The sequence below is a fragment of the Coregonus lavaretus genome, assembly GCF_964263955.1.
Source record: "Coregonus lavaretus genome assembly, chromosome: 28".
In the NCBI taxonomy this organism is placed as follows: domain Eukaryota; kingdom Metazoa; phylum Chordata; class Actinopteri; order Salmoniformes; family Salmonidae; genus Coregonus; species Coregonus lavaretus.
The window spans coordinates 29,744,499-29,761,884 of record NC_140015.1 but is presented as its reverse complement, the minus strand read 5'-3'; the positions used below and the strand labels follow the sequence as shown (position 1 = coordinate 29,761,884).

Below are 17,386 nucleotides of genomic sequence, written 5' to 3'. Positions count from 1 at the left end.
GTTCTCCAGCCTATCAGCTGATATTCACGTGCTACTCCCCCGCATTCGATTGGTGTATCTGTAGAGGTCAACGTTAAAAGGAGGCGGAACTCTTTAAACCAAACTTGTCTTGTTCCTGTACATGCGATTGCGAAATTAGCAAACAGCTACAGTGTTGCTATGTTGTTCAGGTCACTGGTAGCGAGTGCCTGCACTCTTGGCGTTCTTGGAGCCGCTGCAACGTATAAAATTGGTATGTTTCGCTCACATCCCGATCTTCCAGCTTCTTTCCACAGCTACAAAACAACCCTGCAAGTTTATTAACGAACTGTCACTGATGACACGCTAATGTAATGTTAGCTAGCTTTCCTATTTGTAATTTTCACAGCATAGTCAAATGCTAGCTAGTTACTGTCAAAGCAGTCACAGATATTTGAAGCAGCTGTCCCGAGCTAGCTAACTTGTGTTGATTAGCGCTTAGCAAGCCCCTGATGCTGTTACATCATCCATCCCCTTTTCTGGCATTGCCTCTATTAAAATTCTCTCACACACAGACTGAACTGAAGGCTTAGCTACTGATATGCATACAATGGCAGCATCGAAATATTTGCAAACCATTTGATTCCAGTTATTGTTATTTATTATTCTGATCTTACTCCATAGTACTTTGGCTTTGTGCTTTCTTGTTTACTTTCATGTGAATGACGGCTTGAAAAAATTGACAACAACATTCTCTCTCTGACATGGTTACAATAGCGAAACTTTACGTAGAACTATGTAGCCCTAGTGTACATTGTAAGCACATGTTTACCCTGTATGAACTGTATATTTTTCCACGAAAATGGATTGGTGAATATTATGTAAACTATTTATATTTTACGATGACAAATTGGTTAGTGCGTTCTATTATGTCAAATATGTCTAATGTGCTACGTTGTAAATATTGTGTAGCCCCTGTACACGTCCAAGCAGCCCTTCTACACAAGGAAGCTCCCGATTTCCCGATAAGGAAGTCTTTACTGGTGGAGCAGAGCGACATGAAGATAGAACTGCTGCCAGCCCTCACTGACAACTATATGTACCTTCTCATTGATGAGGAGTCAAAGGAAGCTGCCATCATAGACCCAGTTGAACCAGTGAAGGTATGAAATTAAATATAGCCTGCTGTGTGTTAGTTAACATTAAAGTAATGTTTGAATGAATTTAGTTTTGATGGATCAACAATAGGATATTATGTATATAAAATGTATAATTTGATTGTCTCTTCAGGTTGTAGAAGCTATCAGAAAGCACGGCGTGAGACTTACGACCGTTCTGACCACCCATCACCATTGGTAAATCAAGTTGTCACTCATTGTTTTGAATATCACTCAGTACAAATGACTCAATGAAATTACCATTGTGAGCAGTCCAATAACACTGAGATTAGATATACCGGCATTATAGGATTTCTATGTACCATGTGTTGTCTCTCTCTCCGCAGGGACCATGCGGGAGGCAATGAGAAGATGGTGAGGCTGGTGCCTGGTCTCACTGTATACGGAGGAGATGACCGGGTGGATGCCCTGACTAAGAAAGTCAAACACTCCAACACGTTCAAAGTAAGGCCTTATACCTGAGTAACTACCAGCAGAATAACCTATGTAATAACCATAACAGGCCTAAAACAAAACACCTGTCTATTTCATTGCCAGGTTGGCTCACTTACCGTCAAGTGTTTGTTTACGCCATGCCACACCACTGGCCACATCTGCTACCTTGTGACCAAAGACAACAGCACTGAGCCTCCAGCTGTCTTCACAGGTAAGCTGCCAGTATCAATCAATTTCAATCAATTTTATTTTATATAGCCCTTCTTACATCAGCTAATATCTCGAAGTGCTGTACAGAAACCCAGCCTAAAACCCCAAACAGCTAGTAATGCAGGTGTAGAAGCACGGTGGCTAGGAAAAACTCCCTAGAAAGGCAAAACCTAGGAAGAAACCTAGAGAGGAACCAGGCTATGAGGGGTGGCCAGTCCTCTTCTGGCTGTGCCGGGTGGAGATTATAACAGAACCATGCCAAGATGTTCAAAAATGTTCATAAGTGACAAGCATGGTCAAATAATAATCAGGAATAAATCTCAGTTGGCTTTTCATAGCCGATCATTAGAGTTTAAAACAGCAGGTCTGGGACAGGTAGGGGTTCCATAACCGCAGGCAGAACAGTTTAAACTGGAATAGCAGCAAGGCCAGGCGGACTGGGGATAGCAAGGAGTCACCACGGCCGGTAGTCCCGACGTATGGTCCTAGGGCTCAGGTCTCTCAGTTGGCTTTTCATAGCCGATCATTTAGAGTTGAAAACAGCAGGTCTGGGACAGGTAGGGGTTTCGTAGCCGCAGGCAGAACAGTTGAAACTGGAATAGCAGCAAGGCCAGGCGGACTGGGGGCAGCAGGGTGTCATCATGCCCGGTAGTCCTGACGTATGGTCCTAGGGCTCAGGTTCTCAGAGAGAAAGAGAGAACGAGAGAATTAGAGAGAGCATACTTAAATTCACACAGGACACTGGATAAGACAGGAGAAGTACTCCAGGTATAACCAACTAACCCCAGCCCCCCGACACATAAACTACTGCAGCATAAATACTGGAGGCTGAGACAGGAGCGGTCCGGAGACACTGTGGCCCCATCCGAAGAAACCCCCGGACAGGGCCAAACAGGAAGGATATAACCCCACCCACTCCGCCAAAGCACAGCCCCCGCACCACTAGAGGGATATCCCCAACCACCAACTTACAATCCTGAGACAAGGCCGAGTATAGCCCACAGAGGTCTCCACCACAGCACAAACCAAGAGTATTATTACACTGATAATACTCTTGCCTAACGATTGCGTCTGAAGCTGGGCTTGTAGCACAGCTATTCTCGCCGTAAGGCGAGAATTCTCCTGTATATTATGAGTACAGCGACTGCAATTAAAAGACATCATGTTAATGTTACTACTTAGCTTCGGCTGTTGAAGATGTTGATGAGCCATGTCCAGATAAAGCGTCCGGAGTGAAAAAGTTGAATAAGGGAAAAAAGTTGCGATGGAAAAACGGAAAATAACGTAAAGTTGGCAGCTAAAACGCACAGGAAAATGACTCTTCTGTCTCGGGATAAACGTCCGGGGTGAAAAAGTTTAACGAAAAAAGATGAGTGAGGACAGAACTAAAAAGTTGGTAAATTTGTTGAACACAGAGATTGATTAAACGTTTATTAAAAGTAAAACGTGAAATAGTTTGGCAGGTAGCCAAGTAGCAACAAACAGCAGAGCAGCACGGAGACAATGCGGAAGCGAGACGGAAGTCACTGTCTTCAGTCTTCAGTATCTTTCCAATTTGCAGTGGTGGAAAAAGTATCCATTTACATTTTAGTCATTTAGCAGACGCTCTTATCCAGAGCGACTTAGTTAGTGAGTGCATACATAATCGAACCCACAACCCTGGCATTGCAAACGCCATGCTCTACCAACTGAGCTACATCCCTGCCGGCCATTCCCTCCCCTCCCCTACCCTGGACTACGACAGAGCCTGGATTCGAACCAGGATCTCTAGTGGCACAGCCTTAGACCACTGCGCCACTCGGGAGATTTGTCATACTTGAGTAAAAGTAAAGATACCTTAATAGAAAATGACTCAAGTAAAAGTCACCCAGTAAAATCCTACTTGTGTAAAAGTATTTGGTTTTAAATATACTTAAGTATTAAAAGTAAATGTAATTGCTCAAATATACTTAAGTATCAAAAGTAAAAGTATAAATCATTTAAAATTCCTTATATTAAGCAAACCAGACAGCACCATTTTCTTGTTTTTTATAATAATAATAAATAATAATATGCCATTTAGCAGACGCTTTTATCCAAAGCAACTTACAGTCATGCGTGCATACATTTTTGTGTATGGGTGGTCCCGGGGATCGAACCCACTATCTTGGCGTTACAAGCGCTGTGCTCTACCAGCTGAGCTACAGAGGACCAGGGGCACGCTCCAACACTCAGACATCATTTACAAACTAAGCATGTGTTTAGTGAGTCTGCCAGATCAGAGGCAGTAGGGATGGCCAGGGATGTTCTCTTGATAAGTGTGTGAATTAGACAATTTTCCTGTCCTGCTAACCATATAAAATGTAACGAGTACTTCTGGGTGCCAGGGAAAATGTATGGAGTAAAAAGTACCTGCTTTTCTTTAGGAATGTAGTGAATTAGAAGTTGTCAAAAATATAAATAGTAAAGTACAGATACACAACTGCCAATTTAGTAATCAAAACAAGCACAAAGGCTTCAGAATTCATAAAGGTCATGTTAACTGACTGATATTCTCACAGAACAAAACATATAAGCTCTCCTAAGCCTGTGTTAACCTCAGACCTTATTTTTGGTGTTTATCCCAAAACCCCATTAATTTTCCCCCAAAAGAATGGCTGAACGAACCAGAGGTACACTACATGACCAAAAGTATGTGGACACCTGCTTGTCGAACATGTCGTTCCAAAATCATGGCCATTAATATGGAGTTGGTCTCCCTTTTACTGCTATAACAGCCTCAATTCTTCTGGGAAGCCTTTCCACTAGATGTTGAAACATTGCTGCGGGGACTTGCTTCCATTCAGCCACGAGCATTAGTGAGGTCAGGCACTGATGTTGGGCGATTAGATCTGGCTCACACTCTGCGTTCCAATTCGACACTGTCTCGACAAACTATTTCTGTGCACGGGGGCATTGTCATGCTGAAACAGGAACGGGCCTTCCCCAAACTGTTGTTACAAAGTTGGAAGCACTGAATCGTCTAGAATGTCATTGTATGCTGTAGCGTTAAGATTTCCCTTCACTGGAACTAAGGGGCCTAGCCCGAACCATGAAAAACAGCCCCAGACCATTATTCCTCTTCCACTAAACTTTACAATTGGCACTATGCATTGGGGCAGGTAGCGTTCTCCTGTCATCCGCCAAACCCAGATTCGTCCGTCGGACTGCCAGATGAAGCGTGATTCATCACTCCAGAAAACGTGTTTCCACTGCTCCAGAGTCCAATGGCGGCAAGCTTTACACCACTCCAGCCGACACTTGACATTGCGCATGGTGATCTTAGGCTTGTGTGTGGCTGCTCGGCCATGGAAACCCATTCATGAAGCTCCCGACAAACGGTTATTGTGCTGACGTTGCTTCCAGAGGCAGCTTGGAACTCTGTAGTGAGTGTTGCAACTGAGGACAGACAATTTTTACACGCTTCAGCACTTGCCGGCCCCGTTATGTGAGCTTGTGTGGCCTAACACTTCGCGGCTGAGCCGTTGTTGCTTCTAGACGTTTTCACTTCACAATAACAGCACTTACAGTTGACCGGGGCAGTTCTAGCAGGGCAGAGATTTGACGAACTGACTTGTTGGAAAGGTGGCATCCTATGACGTTGTCACTGAGCTCTTCAGTAAGGCCACTCTACTGCCAGTGTTTGTCTATGGAGATTGCATGGATGTGTGCTCTTTGTATACGCCTGTCAGCAACGGGTGTGGCTGAAATAGCAGAATACACTAATTTGAAGGGGTGTCCACATACTTTTGTGTGTATATATAGTGTAACTCATTTCTGGGTTTTATAAAGCTAGGCGAACTCTAGTGAAGTCTGAATAGACTCGTCGTAATACAGTTCCAGTCACAGGGGACTTCAATCTCTTAAACAGTTCTGATCATTAAACATGAGTTACCTAAGAGTAAACCTACAGTAGTTATCTATGTATTATTAAATCAGCAGATTTTCATGGATGACCTTTGACCCTTTATCTTCCTGTTTAGGGGACACGCTGTTTGTGGCTGGGTGTGGGAAGTTTTTTGAGGGTACAGCTGAACAGATGTACAGGGCATTGATAGACGTGCTGGGACGCCTGCCACCTGAAACAGTAAATCTACCGCTATCACTTTGTGTTAAACATGACCAACTTCAATATATGATAACTTTCTTTACATGTAATGACCGCTAATGGATTAACATTATTCAGTGTCTGTCTTATAGGTTAGAAAAGGTCCGTTATTATTACATTAAATGTGACCAAGCACGTGTGCTGATAAACTCTGTAGTGTTAAATTCTAACACTACAGAGTATGTCAGCACACGTGCTTGGTCACTCAGCAGATGGGAACAATGGTGTGTTTGTGTTCCAGCGTGTTTACTGTGGTCATGAGTACACCGTCAACAATCTGAAGTTCGCTCGACATGTGGAGCCTGACAACGAGGTCATCAAGAAAAAACTAGCATGGGCAAAGGTATATCTTGATACATTGTCTATATTTCATTAAAGGCCCAGTGCAGTCAAAAACATTTTCCTGTGTTTCTATATATATTTTCACACTAGGTTGGAATAATACTGTGAAATTGTAAAAATGATAATGCCCTTAGTGTAAGAGCTGTTTGAAAAGACTGTCAGAATTTTTTTGGGTAGGATGGAGTTTTGTCCTTCCATGGTGAAATCACCATGCGGTAAATTAGTTAGACCAATAAGAAAGAGTTCCAAACCTCTCTGCCAATAACAGCAAATGTTCCGTTTTCCCCTCCCCACTCAGACCACTCCCAGACAGTCCTAGCTAAATTGTCAGTCCTAGAAATTGCCCTTTTGTTAAGAAGCTATTTTTGACAATTTTTGTCAATTAAAATCACAGTAAGGTACTTAATTGTTACCAATAAATTATATTGAAATTGAGATGCAAACGGCTGCATTGGACCTTTTAATGTGTGTGAACGTTAATAATTAAGATTGGCCATGGCAATCTTTTAATGGAATCAAGAAAGTTGATTTTCTGCTTTTTATTAAATCCGTAGGAGAAGGTCAGTAATGGAGAACCCACCATCCCCTCCACTGTGGCTGAAGAATTCAAATTCAACCCCTTTATGAGAGTCAAGTAAGGACAACTCTAATGATTCAGCCATTTTTTAAAAGCACTCGCTCATGTGGGCACAAGCAGCACTGATCTTTAATATGAGCATCAGACAATCCACAAGTGCCCTCTTGAGCTTTGTGTCATAGAGGAATGCAGGGAAGAAGAGGATTTTAGCATGGAAATGAAAGTGCCAATGCTCACTGGGTGTGTGGTGAAATCATTTAAAGTCACATCTTCCTTGCTTTCTATTCCAGAGAGAAGTCGGTGCAAGAGCATGCTGGGCAGAATGACCCTGTTGAAACCATGAGGAGTCTCCGTAAGGAGAAAGATGGCTTCCGGGTCCCCAAGGAGTGACGGCAGAATGGAGTCTAGTGAAATCCGTTCCACTACATGTGTACCAGTGCACTGCGAGCTGTTACTAACAACTATGGCGAAATATTTCGTACCTCTTTCATTCACTACATAAAATACTGTATTTAACTTCAACATTCTGTACATTAGCTTGTAGACCTAATGCAAGCATTAAGCAAAACATTAATTGTAGTCTCGTCGCAAGGAAGACTGGAGATTGAGTATAACTGGACTTGATACAGAATAAAATTAGATCTGTATTTCAAAAGATTGATTTAAGAATCTTGACTTGAATTAAGTTTTAATTGAGCTTTTAATCAGGGTTGATTACTGAGAAATGTACAGTTTGATGTAGAGTGAATACAGTATTGATATTCTGTAATGTGAAAAATAATATTTTCATAAACCCCAACCCACCAATTGCCATCTGCGGAAGCAAAACATAAATTAATATAAAAAGCAGGGAGAAGCTTGAAGAAGGAAATGTACATCTTAATGTGCAATGTTTGTACATTTATTTACTTTTTTTTTTCTCTGTGTAAAGTTTTCTTATCAAGTGTTTTATTACTTTTAATATGGTATATTTTCAAGACAATATTTCAGGTTTGTGTATAGTCCCTTTAGAGAAGCCAGGGCTACTTCAGTGTGAGACTGCTCTAATTTAGTGATTGTTGGACATATAAAAATTCAAGATTGAAGCACTTCCAACATTTTTTGCTCTTTGTTAATCAAAAGCTCCATATACACGCATCAGGCTTTTTTTGAGTGCAGATGTCAACTTCGTGATGCATAGGCTTTATTAAAAGCTCCATTGTCTCTTCCACTGAAAAAGCAATAAAGCACATGTATTCTGTTGTTGGCCTGACAATTCATTTCATAACCCTAATGACTGTTACCCGCTAGCAGATTTCTTGGGTTAAAACAGTGATGTTTGCTCGACATTCTGTATAAATTTTTACAAATTCACCACCCAATATAACAAAAGCTTCTAAACATTTTGTTTAATATATAAGCAATATATTTGACATATTGCTAATATTACTTAGTCCATTTTAATCAATGGCCTAGCTGCTTAACTGACAGAGCATACCATATGAAGGTATGTGCCTCTTGTTCTCACCATGCCATTCAAAGGAAGAAAACACATATTGAAAATAAATATTTTAAGTGTATGCGCTTATTTTCTACCTCTGAAACGGTTATTTTGTATTTCAAGTAAAACATGTCAGTATGTATATCACTGATTGCTGGTATTTGGTGAATAACATGTACTTGAAAGTCACACTAATGTAGCATTTTAATATGCAAAATATGGTTCATCATATAGATTATTTTTATAAATAAGGCAGAGATTATATACATTTAAACTATGTAAAATATTTCTTTAGAATTCCATCAGAAAACATTTCAAGAGTACAACAAATACTTTTCAGTGCATACAACTGAAATAACAGAATTTGCTGCTGTATTCATAATTAGTGCACACTTGACAACAGTAGTAAAGTAATAATTCTCCAACCACATTAAGGTCTGGTATGAATTAGCTTGTGTGTATAGAATCTATAGCCTGAATGTATACAGCCTTTATGTTGGTATAAATGAATGAATGATAGGCCGCCACAGTAATTAAACACTTGGCGATAATGCTCTATTTGACCTGACTGAGACAGTCCTTTAAGCACAGACAGAGAGGGATACATAGAAAGGAATTAATGGATAGAGAAATCAAGAGATGAGGGGTCCTTAAAAGCAGAGAGAGACAGAGGTGGAGAGGGAAGACAGAGAGAGGAGAGATGAGAGAGAACGCGTGAAGGAAAGTGGTAAATTCAGTCGTTTGGACGGTTCTGCAGTCATCCAGTACAGATATAAACATTGATCCAAGGTCAAGTTTTGTGATTTCACTCAATGGTTCAAATAATCCTAGAATATGGATGCATCTCAATAGACTAAATAGATTTCCTCTCATGTCCTTTCCTTTATTTCTACCAGTGGAGGCTGGTGGGAGGAGCTATAGGAGGACGGGCTCATTGTAATGGCTGGAATGGAATAATCGAACGGTATCCAACGCATCAAAGATATGGAACCCACCTTTGACTCGGTTCCCTTTATTCCATTCCAGCCATTACAATGAGCCCTCCTATAGCTCCTCCCACCAAGCTCCACTGATTTCTACTGTTATTAAAGAACTAGACATGTGACAGAAAATACCTGACAAGAATCCGCCATGCTGCTTTCACCTAATGTGTGTTAAGCTCAATGGAGATGAAACAGAGGAGGCCACTATTGAGATGTACCCTGACAGTCTTACATTCACTTACAGAAGCCAGAAACCCCTCAACATCCTTTCACCCTCTTCTTCACCATTTGACAAGGAGTCCGTTGGTGGCCTTCTCCACTGCATGGTACTGTGTGTGCAGCAGCTCCCTGGCTCTCTCCTCTCCTACACTCTGTAGCCAGGACTGGTACAGCTCTGCCACGCGCTGGTCCTCCTCGGGCACTAGAGGACGCTCCTCCCTGTACAGGTCCTCCACCTGCTGTAGTAACTCCTTGTTGTTCTGCTCTGGTAAGGGCTTCACCTGGCCTCCCCCATTCAGACAACCTGTATACACACACAGTGAAGAAACAACACACAACCCGGTTTTACAAATTCAGTTAGACTTGAACTAAAAAAAATGCCTTTACAAAGAGGAACCTTTCCTCAGGGGAATTCATGCGGTGTGCTTTCTAATACTAGATTGCCTGTGGTAGCTTCTGTGCAGGTGTAGAATAAAGATTTCAACCATAGCAGTAAATAAATAAATGGACATGACATTATAATTCAATTCCACCCTCATGCATGTTTTTTTCTTCATTCAATTGTATATAGTATCTTGTGTTTATATTAAACTAAAATGTAAACCAACAAGCCAACAAACAAAGCCTCCTCTTTCCTCACCTGACGGACAGGCCATGACCTCTACAAAGTGGTAGGGTGACTTGCCCCTCTTGAGTTTCTGCACCAGGTTCTGGATGTTGCGGAAACCGTAGGTTGCGGCGAAACGCAGCACGACCACACCGTCCCTCTCCAGGGTCACCTCCTGGAAGTCCTTGTTCCTATAGGGGACAGGTTCATCAGGGTTGTGTTCATTAGGCACCAAACGAAATAAATCAGACTGAAACAAGGACTTCTTGGACTTGTCCAATAACAAACGACTGTTTCTTCAACTTGCTCTAATTTCAAGGTTATTCTTCTCAACAAATCTATACTTCCCATGGCTGATAGGATGCAGAGGCAGACTTCCCTGCAAATCTCATCGAAATAAAGAGAGACTGAGTATTTTGCCTGCACTATTTCACAGTTGACACAACTAAGTGAATGCTAACCAATTAGCTGAGGTGAGCTCCTAACTGGGCTTTAATACTGCAGGACCCGACTGACTTACTTGAGTGTTTTGTAAGTGAGCTCCTTCACCTCCTCTCCAAACAGCTGTCTGGCAGCGTGTGTGAACACGTGATGGAGGTATCCTCCTGAACCACTCCCTGCATGACCCAGCAACTCATCACCACACACACTGCTGAACCTGCAGGGACACAAGTGCACACACACATCAGCAAGTGTGGAGTTCTCCTGACGCACGCGGCGCACGCACAAACACACCTTCTGGAGTTCTCCTGACATACAAGTATGTAGTCATTTACATGTAAAAGTCCCCTGTAGCTCAGTTGGTAGAGCATGGCGCTTGCAACGCCAGGGTTGTGGGTTCGTTTCCCATGGGGGGCCAGTATGAAAATGTATGCATTCACTAACTGTAAGTCGCTCTGGATAAGAGCGTCTGCTAAATGACTAAAATGTAAAAGATGATGACATTCAAACCCTTACATTGTATCGAATGGGGCTGGCTCCACGTCGCTGAGCAACACTTTCTCTTCCTCTAGCATCTTCAGAACTTCTCCTGTCATGAAATAAACAGAAACGGGCATCATAAAATGTACATTTAAAAATGTGATTCAAAACAGAAAAACACACACAGACACACACACACTTTGAATTTATCTGCCATAGTGGTTTAGTGTCCTCCCTACCTGAAGTGATGACACAGTCCACCTCTCTGGTCTCAGCCTCCTCCAGGTAGAAGTCAGGCCTGGAGGCCTCCAGTTTCTTATCATAGCAGGGCATCACAGTCACATGGTAGATCTGCTGAGGGCTCAGGCCCTGCAACAACAACACACCTGTCAGTCATATCCTTTAGAAGATCTCATCCTACTATACAGACATGATAGAATCATCATCGAAAATGAACACACATTCTTAATATCATCTATTAAACGTTACTCTACATCTCTGCTCTATATCACCTGACTCCATTTACTCTATTCCATAACTAACATCTAGATATTTAACCCTGCAGTCTGCATCCCTGATCCATGCTGAGTGTCAGACTCCTGCATCATCGGCTGGCGGGTGTCATTTTTTGTTTGTTTTTAAATGTGCAGGTTGGCTTTCGGTTCAAAACAATTATATTGCGGGTCAGAAACTTTTTAAATCAAGATGTTTTTATTTGTTAAAATTTACAAACCCAGGAGCTTGTTGTTTTGCATTGCTATGTGAATTCCATTCTGTGAGCGGTGAGGCAGACATAGCAGCCACGCACGCAATGAAAGTGTGGAGCAGGGAACTGTCCATTATTTGTGTGGTGCTGAAACATTTTAATTTGTCCACATGCAGAGCTTATGTTCCCTTCCCCCATGTGAGAATACATTGCCAAGTTTACTTTACAAAAATGGCTAATGTAACAGGACAAATAAAATAAAAGTTATTATCGGGGAATACACAATCATGGAAAAAGGTGCTGGGGCGAGTGAAATCCCCACTTTGGAAGGATTTTGGAGTCATTATGGACAAGGACAACAACCCGGTAGATGGATGCACAGCCTGCAAAAAGTGCAAGCAGGTATTTGTTTACGATAATTCAGTTAATTATTAGTGAATGATTATGTTAATTCAGGCTTTTGTACATTTAGACCCTATGCAGGCCATATAACGTTTAAACCAGTGCCGCTGGTAAAAGTGTAGCCTACTAAATAAATTATTCTGGGAAAGACATGAGGTACTTTAGCGACTAGTAAGTATTTTTTTAAACCTGAGGCTTTGGGCTGGATGTCTCAATGTGTAGTTCATACATGCATAATCCATGAGCAGAATTACTGTCTTACCTCAATTAGCCACGAAATCCCTAGTTTGAAAGCGACTATTTTCTGGAACCTGTGCTGCGGCATTTTCCCTAACTTTCCCCCACATGAGCCAGCCCCCTAGCAATTCGAGTTCCAGCCAATGAGATTCAGCCCATCGCCATTTGAGTGACAACTAGCAAGAATCACACACAGCAGTGCGAAAGAGAGAGCAATGACGTGGAGCTCATACAGTGGGGAGAACAAGTATTTGATACACTGCCGATTTTGCAGGTTTTCCTACTTACAAAGCATGTAGAGGTCTGTAATTTTTATCATAGGTACACTTCAACTGTGAGAGACAGAATCTAAAACAAAAATCCTGAAAATCACATTGTATGATTTTTAAGTATTAATTTGCATTTTATTGCATGACATAAGTATTTGATATATCAGAAAAGCAGAACTTAATATTTGGTACAGAAACATTTGTTTGCAATTACAGAGATCATACGTTTCCTGTAAGTCTTGACCAGGTTTGCACACACTACAGCAGGGATTTTGGCCCACTCCTCCATACAGACCTTCTCCAGATCCTTCAGGTTTCGGGGCTGTCGCTGGGCAATACGGACTTTCAGCTCCCTCCAAAGATTTTCTATTGGGTTCAGGTCTGGAGACTGGCTAGGCCACTCCAGGACCTTGAGATACTTCTTACGGAGCCACTCCTTAGTTACCCTGGCTGTGTGTTTCGGGTCGTTGTCATGCTGGAAGACCCAGCCACGACCCATCTTCAATGCTCTTACTGAGGGAAGGAGGTTGTTGGTCAAGATCTTGCGATACATGGCCCCATCCATCCTCCCCTCAATACGGTGCAGTCATCCTGTCTCCTTTGCATAAAAGCATCCCCCAAAAATGATGTTTCCACCTCCATGCTTCACGTTGGGATGGTGTTCTTGGGGTTGTACTCATCCTTCTTCTTCCTCCAAACACGGCGAGTGGAGTTTAGACCAAAAAGCTCTATTTTTGTCTCATCAGACCACATGACCTTCTCCCATTCCTCCTCTGGATCATCCAGATGGTCATTGGCAAACTTCAGACGGGCCTGGACATGCGCTGGCTTGAGCAGGGGGACCTTGCGTGCGCTGCAGGATTTTTTATCCATGACGGCGTAGTGTGCTACTAATGGTTTTCTTTGAGACTGTGGTCCCAGCTCTCTTCAGGTCATTGACCAGGTCCTGCCGTGTAGTTCTGGGCTGATCCCTCACCTTCCTCATGATCATTGATGCCCCACGAGGTGAGATCTTGCATGGAGCCCCAGACCGAGGGTGATTGACCGTCATCTTGAACTTCTTCCATTTTCTAATAATTGCGCCAACAGTTGTTGCCTTCTCACCAAGCTGCTTGCCTATTGTCCTGTAGCCCATCCCAGCCTTGTGCAGGTCTACAATTTTATCCCTGATGTCCTTACACAGCTCTCTGGTCTTGGCCATTGTGGAGAGGTTGGAGTCTGTTTGATTGAGTGTGTGGACAGGTGTCTTTTATACAGGTAACGAGTTCAAACAGGTGCAGTTAAAACAGGTAATGAGTGGAGAACAGGAGGGCTTCTTAAAGAAAAATTAACAGGTCTGTGAGAGACGGAATTCTTACTGGTTGGTAGGTGATCAAATACTTATGTCATGCAATAAAATGCAAATGAATTACTTAAAAATCATACAATGTGATTTTCTGGATTTTTGTTTTAGATTCCGTCTCTCACAGTTGAAGTGTACCTATGATCAAAATGACAGACCTCTACATGCTTTGTAAGTAGGAAAACCTGCAAAATCAGCAGTGTATCAAATACTTGTTCTCCCCACTGTATATGCAAATATGTGATGTAGTACACAATTTTCGGGGACCACTTTTAGCTCGTGGACGCTACTTTCAGAACTACAGGCTAAAAAGTATACAAATGTACCGGAGAATCCCTTTAAGTTTCAATTAAACTATTTGATTATCTAAACAATACTGAATGTAAGGGTCTTGTTTTGTTATGTCGGCTATAGGCTTTCATTAGGTAAGAAGGCTAATTAGAAGGCTCCTTTTTTCAAAGCGATTTCAGTTGTCAATGTGCCGCATAGCATTGTGAAGAAAAAAAATAATATATATATATAGTTCTTAATTCATGTTGAATAGACATGCAGACAAATTCACTCATGCAGGGAAGGGGAATATTAGCCTACTACTCAGGAGTCATAAACACTAAATAAATCGATGTTATTTGGCGGATAATGTATCAGCTCTCAGAACAATTTTATGCGGATGGGTCGGGTTGCACAGAAAAATATGTCCTGATGTCTGGTATCGGGTGGAGATCAGAATTGATGTGGCTGGCGCGGGACGGGTGCGGCTCCAAAAAACAGACCCATGCAGGACACCATGGGTGTCAATGAGCCCCTACCAACCTGCTGGCCAGCGAAGAAGCCCTTCACCAGAGAGCCCATCATCTGCTGTGGGGAGCGGGTGGTGCTGACGTAGGGCAGGATGAACTCTCCATGGGTTTTCTCTGCATAGCAGATCCAACCTGAACACAACACAAGCCTGTATTATTACTGGACCTGGAAGAGACCAGGGCCTGTATTTATAAAGTGTCTCAGAGTAGGAGATGATCTATTCTCTTATTCCTCTTATTCCCTCTTCTGGCCGTGACCCCACTCTCTGAGGGTATCTCAGGGGGAGTTGGGATATGCAAAAAACACATTTCCAATTAATACACACTTGTACATGTGTGAAATAGGACAAATATAAGCACCCACCCACTTCTAATCTGAGGAACTTTGTGAAATTGGGCCTTGGTTTCTGAAGTTCTATTGAAAGGATTCTGGCCTGGAGATAATCAGGGACTAGTGAATGGGTTGAGGTACAGCTGGTTACCTGGGCAGGCAGAGGCCAGCATGGGCAGGGCCTGCTTGTCCTGTCCCTTCCGATGGAACCGCTCCACAAACTCCCTCTGACTCTCCAACAGGCTGAAGGTCCGGCTGAAGCTGGTGTCAAACACGTGGTGAACCCCTGAAACACAACAGTCAGTATATTTTATCTAAATATAATGTAGATCACTAATGTGTCAGATAAACTGATGTCCTATATTACACAAATGTTTATCTTTTAACCTTCCCACTCACCCAGACCCTTGAAGAAGGCGGTGAGCCTCCTGCCCGCCTCACTGCTGCTCAGGCCATAGCGTGCTGCCAGGGAGGCTCTGGACTGTGGGGACACAGACACCACCACCACCTTCTGCTCTGGTACACCCGCCTGCTGGGGAGAGGAAGGGAGACTAGTTACACACAGGGAATAAATTATTGGCACAGATACAGACACCATCATCATCAGTGAACACTCTGGGTTGAGTATGACTGGTGGGTCCTGTTTGTGGATCTTCAGATGGCTGACAACACTCACACCTTACTCTACCTTGTTGTTGCGTAGCACCCTATAGATCTCTTCATGACTCTGCTGTGTGATAAGGACACTCTCAGCTGAGGTGATGCAGCCACTGCAGGCCAGGCAGTCATTCAGAGTGATCTTAGCTTTCTCCAGCTTCTGCTTTCCACCATCCTGGAGACACAAAGAACAAGGTGGAGTAATATTGTACTGTAGGTAAACAGAGAGAAAGAAAATGTGTCTCAATAAGTAGCATCCTCTCCTCAAATTAATTTGATAAAGTAAAACAAATCCCATAAGGCAGCCATATTGCTTTCACCAATCCTGTGTCTTCAGAACAAGTGCAGGTGAAGGAGAGATGAGAAGAGGAAGCAACATGGGAGTTTTGAGATTCACCCTCAGTGAAGCAGGCTCATGACAGTTGACATGTTAGTCAATGTGATATCATCACAGCTCCTGCTGTGGTCACAATGTGGGAAACATTGAGGCATCCGCACCTGGTTAACCTGGAAATAGCTCCCATCATCTTCTATTTGAATTTTAGCCACAGATCTGCCTTGCTTCTTCTCCACCTTGACTGGTTTCACACATTCCTGGGAAAGGAAAGGAGAGCGAGTAGCAATCAGTTTAAGGGGGAAAATACAATCACAAACAATACTAGCTAGCTTAGTCACATCCAGGTGCTTACAGTATAAGGACCAATGAAATTAAAGTGAAATGAACTAATGGTGTGTCTGACGACAGACAACTGTCACAGATAAAATTGGACATCTTTGGCTAAGTTCTTCAACCTAGGAAGTTAGCTAGTCAAATGAGTCACATGTCATTTCGATGACCTAGCTACTTAGCGAGAGAGAAAACCAACTAGCTAGTAGCGGAGGCTGGAAGGAAACAACGTATTTGACTCCATTCCATGATCCCATTACAGTCATTACAATGAGCCCGTCCTCCTATAACTCCTCCCACCAGCCTGCGCGACTATCTATCTAGATTAAAACACGAAAACATGCGCTTTCAATTCAAAACCACCATTGCTTCAACCAATTTACACAGCAATGCCAATAGAGCAACATACGCCTTTGGAAGTTGGACAGATAATACTCTATTTGACAGCTAGACAGTACTTAAGAGGTTAGCAAACGTTAGCTAACTAGCTAGCTAGGTAACGTTAACTAGCTACTGCGAGTGGCGACCAGTGGGTCGTTAACATTAAAATAACCACATTAGACCTAAGCCAAAATGATGTAAAACATGTTTAATAAGCTGATTTTTTATGGTTAAGTGTTATTTACCTGGGAAGGAGTGATAAAATCATCTAGATCTGTCAACTGCAAAACACCGCTAAATTGGGACGCCATGTTTAGTGCTGCAGTAAAGCAGTTTGTGTTTACTTTGTGTCGTAAACATGCTTCGTTAGAGAATGTGCTTCTCTCATAATACCAACCAATTTTGATGCTAGGTATTTTTAAACAGTACCCACGTTTGCCGAAGCGATTAAATAAAAATAAATAATGTGCGTATAAACCCCATTTATTTCAGCTCTTAGTATTCACATACCAGAATCAAATCATATACAACTATGAATCAATACACTCTTTTAATTGG

At 42.4% G+C, this 17,386-nt stretch overlaps 2 protein-coding genes across 3 annotated transcripts; one reads left to right on the top strand and one right to left on the bottom strand.

The window, feature by feature from the left end:
* Nucleotides 1–27: 27 nt before the first annotated feature.
* Nucleotides 28–8,068, top strand: LOC311104248 (hydroxyacylglutathione hydrolase, mitochondrial-like). The gene is made up of 9 exons (XM_084146005.1): nucleotides 28–232; nucleotides 931–1,121; nucleotides 1,249–1,313; nucleotides 1,463–1,580; nucleotides 1,674–1,782; nucleotides 5,783–5,886; nucleotides 6,149–6,250; nucleotides 6,804–6,883; nucleotides 7,117–8,068. The coding sequence occupies exons 1-9, from the start codon at nucleotides 160–162 to the stop codon at nucleotides 7,214–7,216; spliced, it is 942 nt and encodes a 313-aa protein (XP_084002131.1). The 5' UTR covers nucleotides 28–159; the 3' UTR covers nucleotides 7,217–8,068.
* A 424-nt stretch (nucleotides 8,069–8,492) lies between these two features.
* LOC311104247 (cytosolic Fe-S cluster assembly factor narfl-like) lies at nucleotides 8,493–17,164 on the bottom strand. Of its 2 annotated transcripts, none has more exons than XM_084146003.1 (11): nucleotides 17,074–17,164; nucleotides 16,279–16,374; nucleotides 15,812–15,955; nucleotides 15,523–15,655; nucleotides 15,275–15,409; nucleotides 14,806–14,924; nucleotides 11,276–11,405; nucleotides 11,073–11,145; nucleotides 10,636–10,773; nucleotides 10,149–10,306; nucleotides 8,493–9,812 (listed from the first exon to the last, which is right to left on the bottom strand). In XM_084146003.1, exons 1-11 carry the CDS (start codon nucleotides 17,137–17,139, stop codon nucleotides 9,571–9,573), a joined length of 1,434 nt encoding a protein of 477 aa, XP_084002129.1. In that variant the 5' UTR covers nucleotides 17,140–17,164; the 3' UTR covers nucleotides 8,493–9,570. The 2 variants fall into 2 exon arrangements, with proteins under 2 accessions (XP_084002129.1, XP_084002130.1); XM_084146004.1 differs by having other exon boundaries at nucleotides 15,523–15,652.
* Nucleotides 17,165–17,386: the final 222 nt, after the last annotated feature.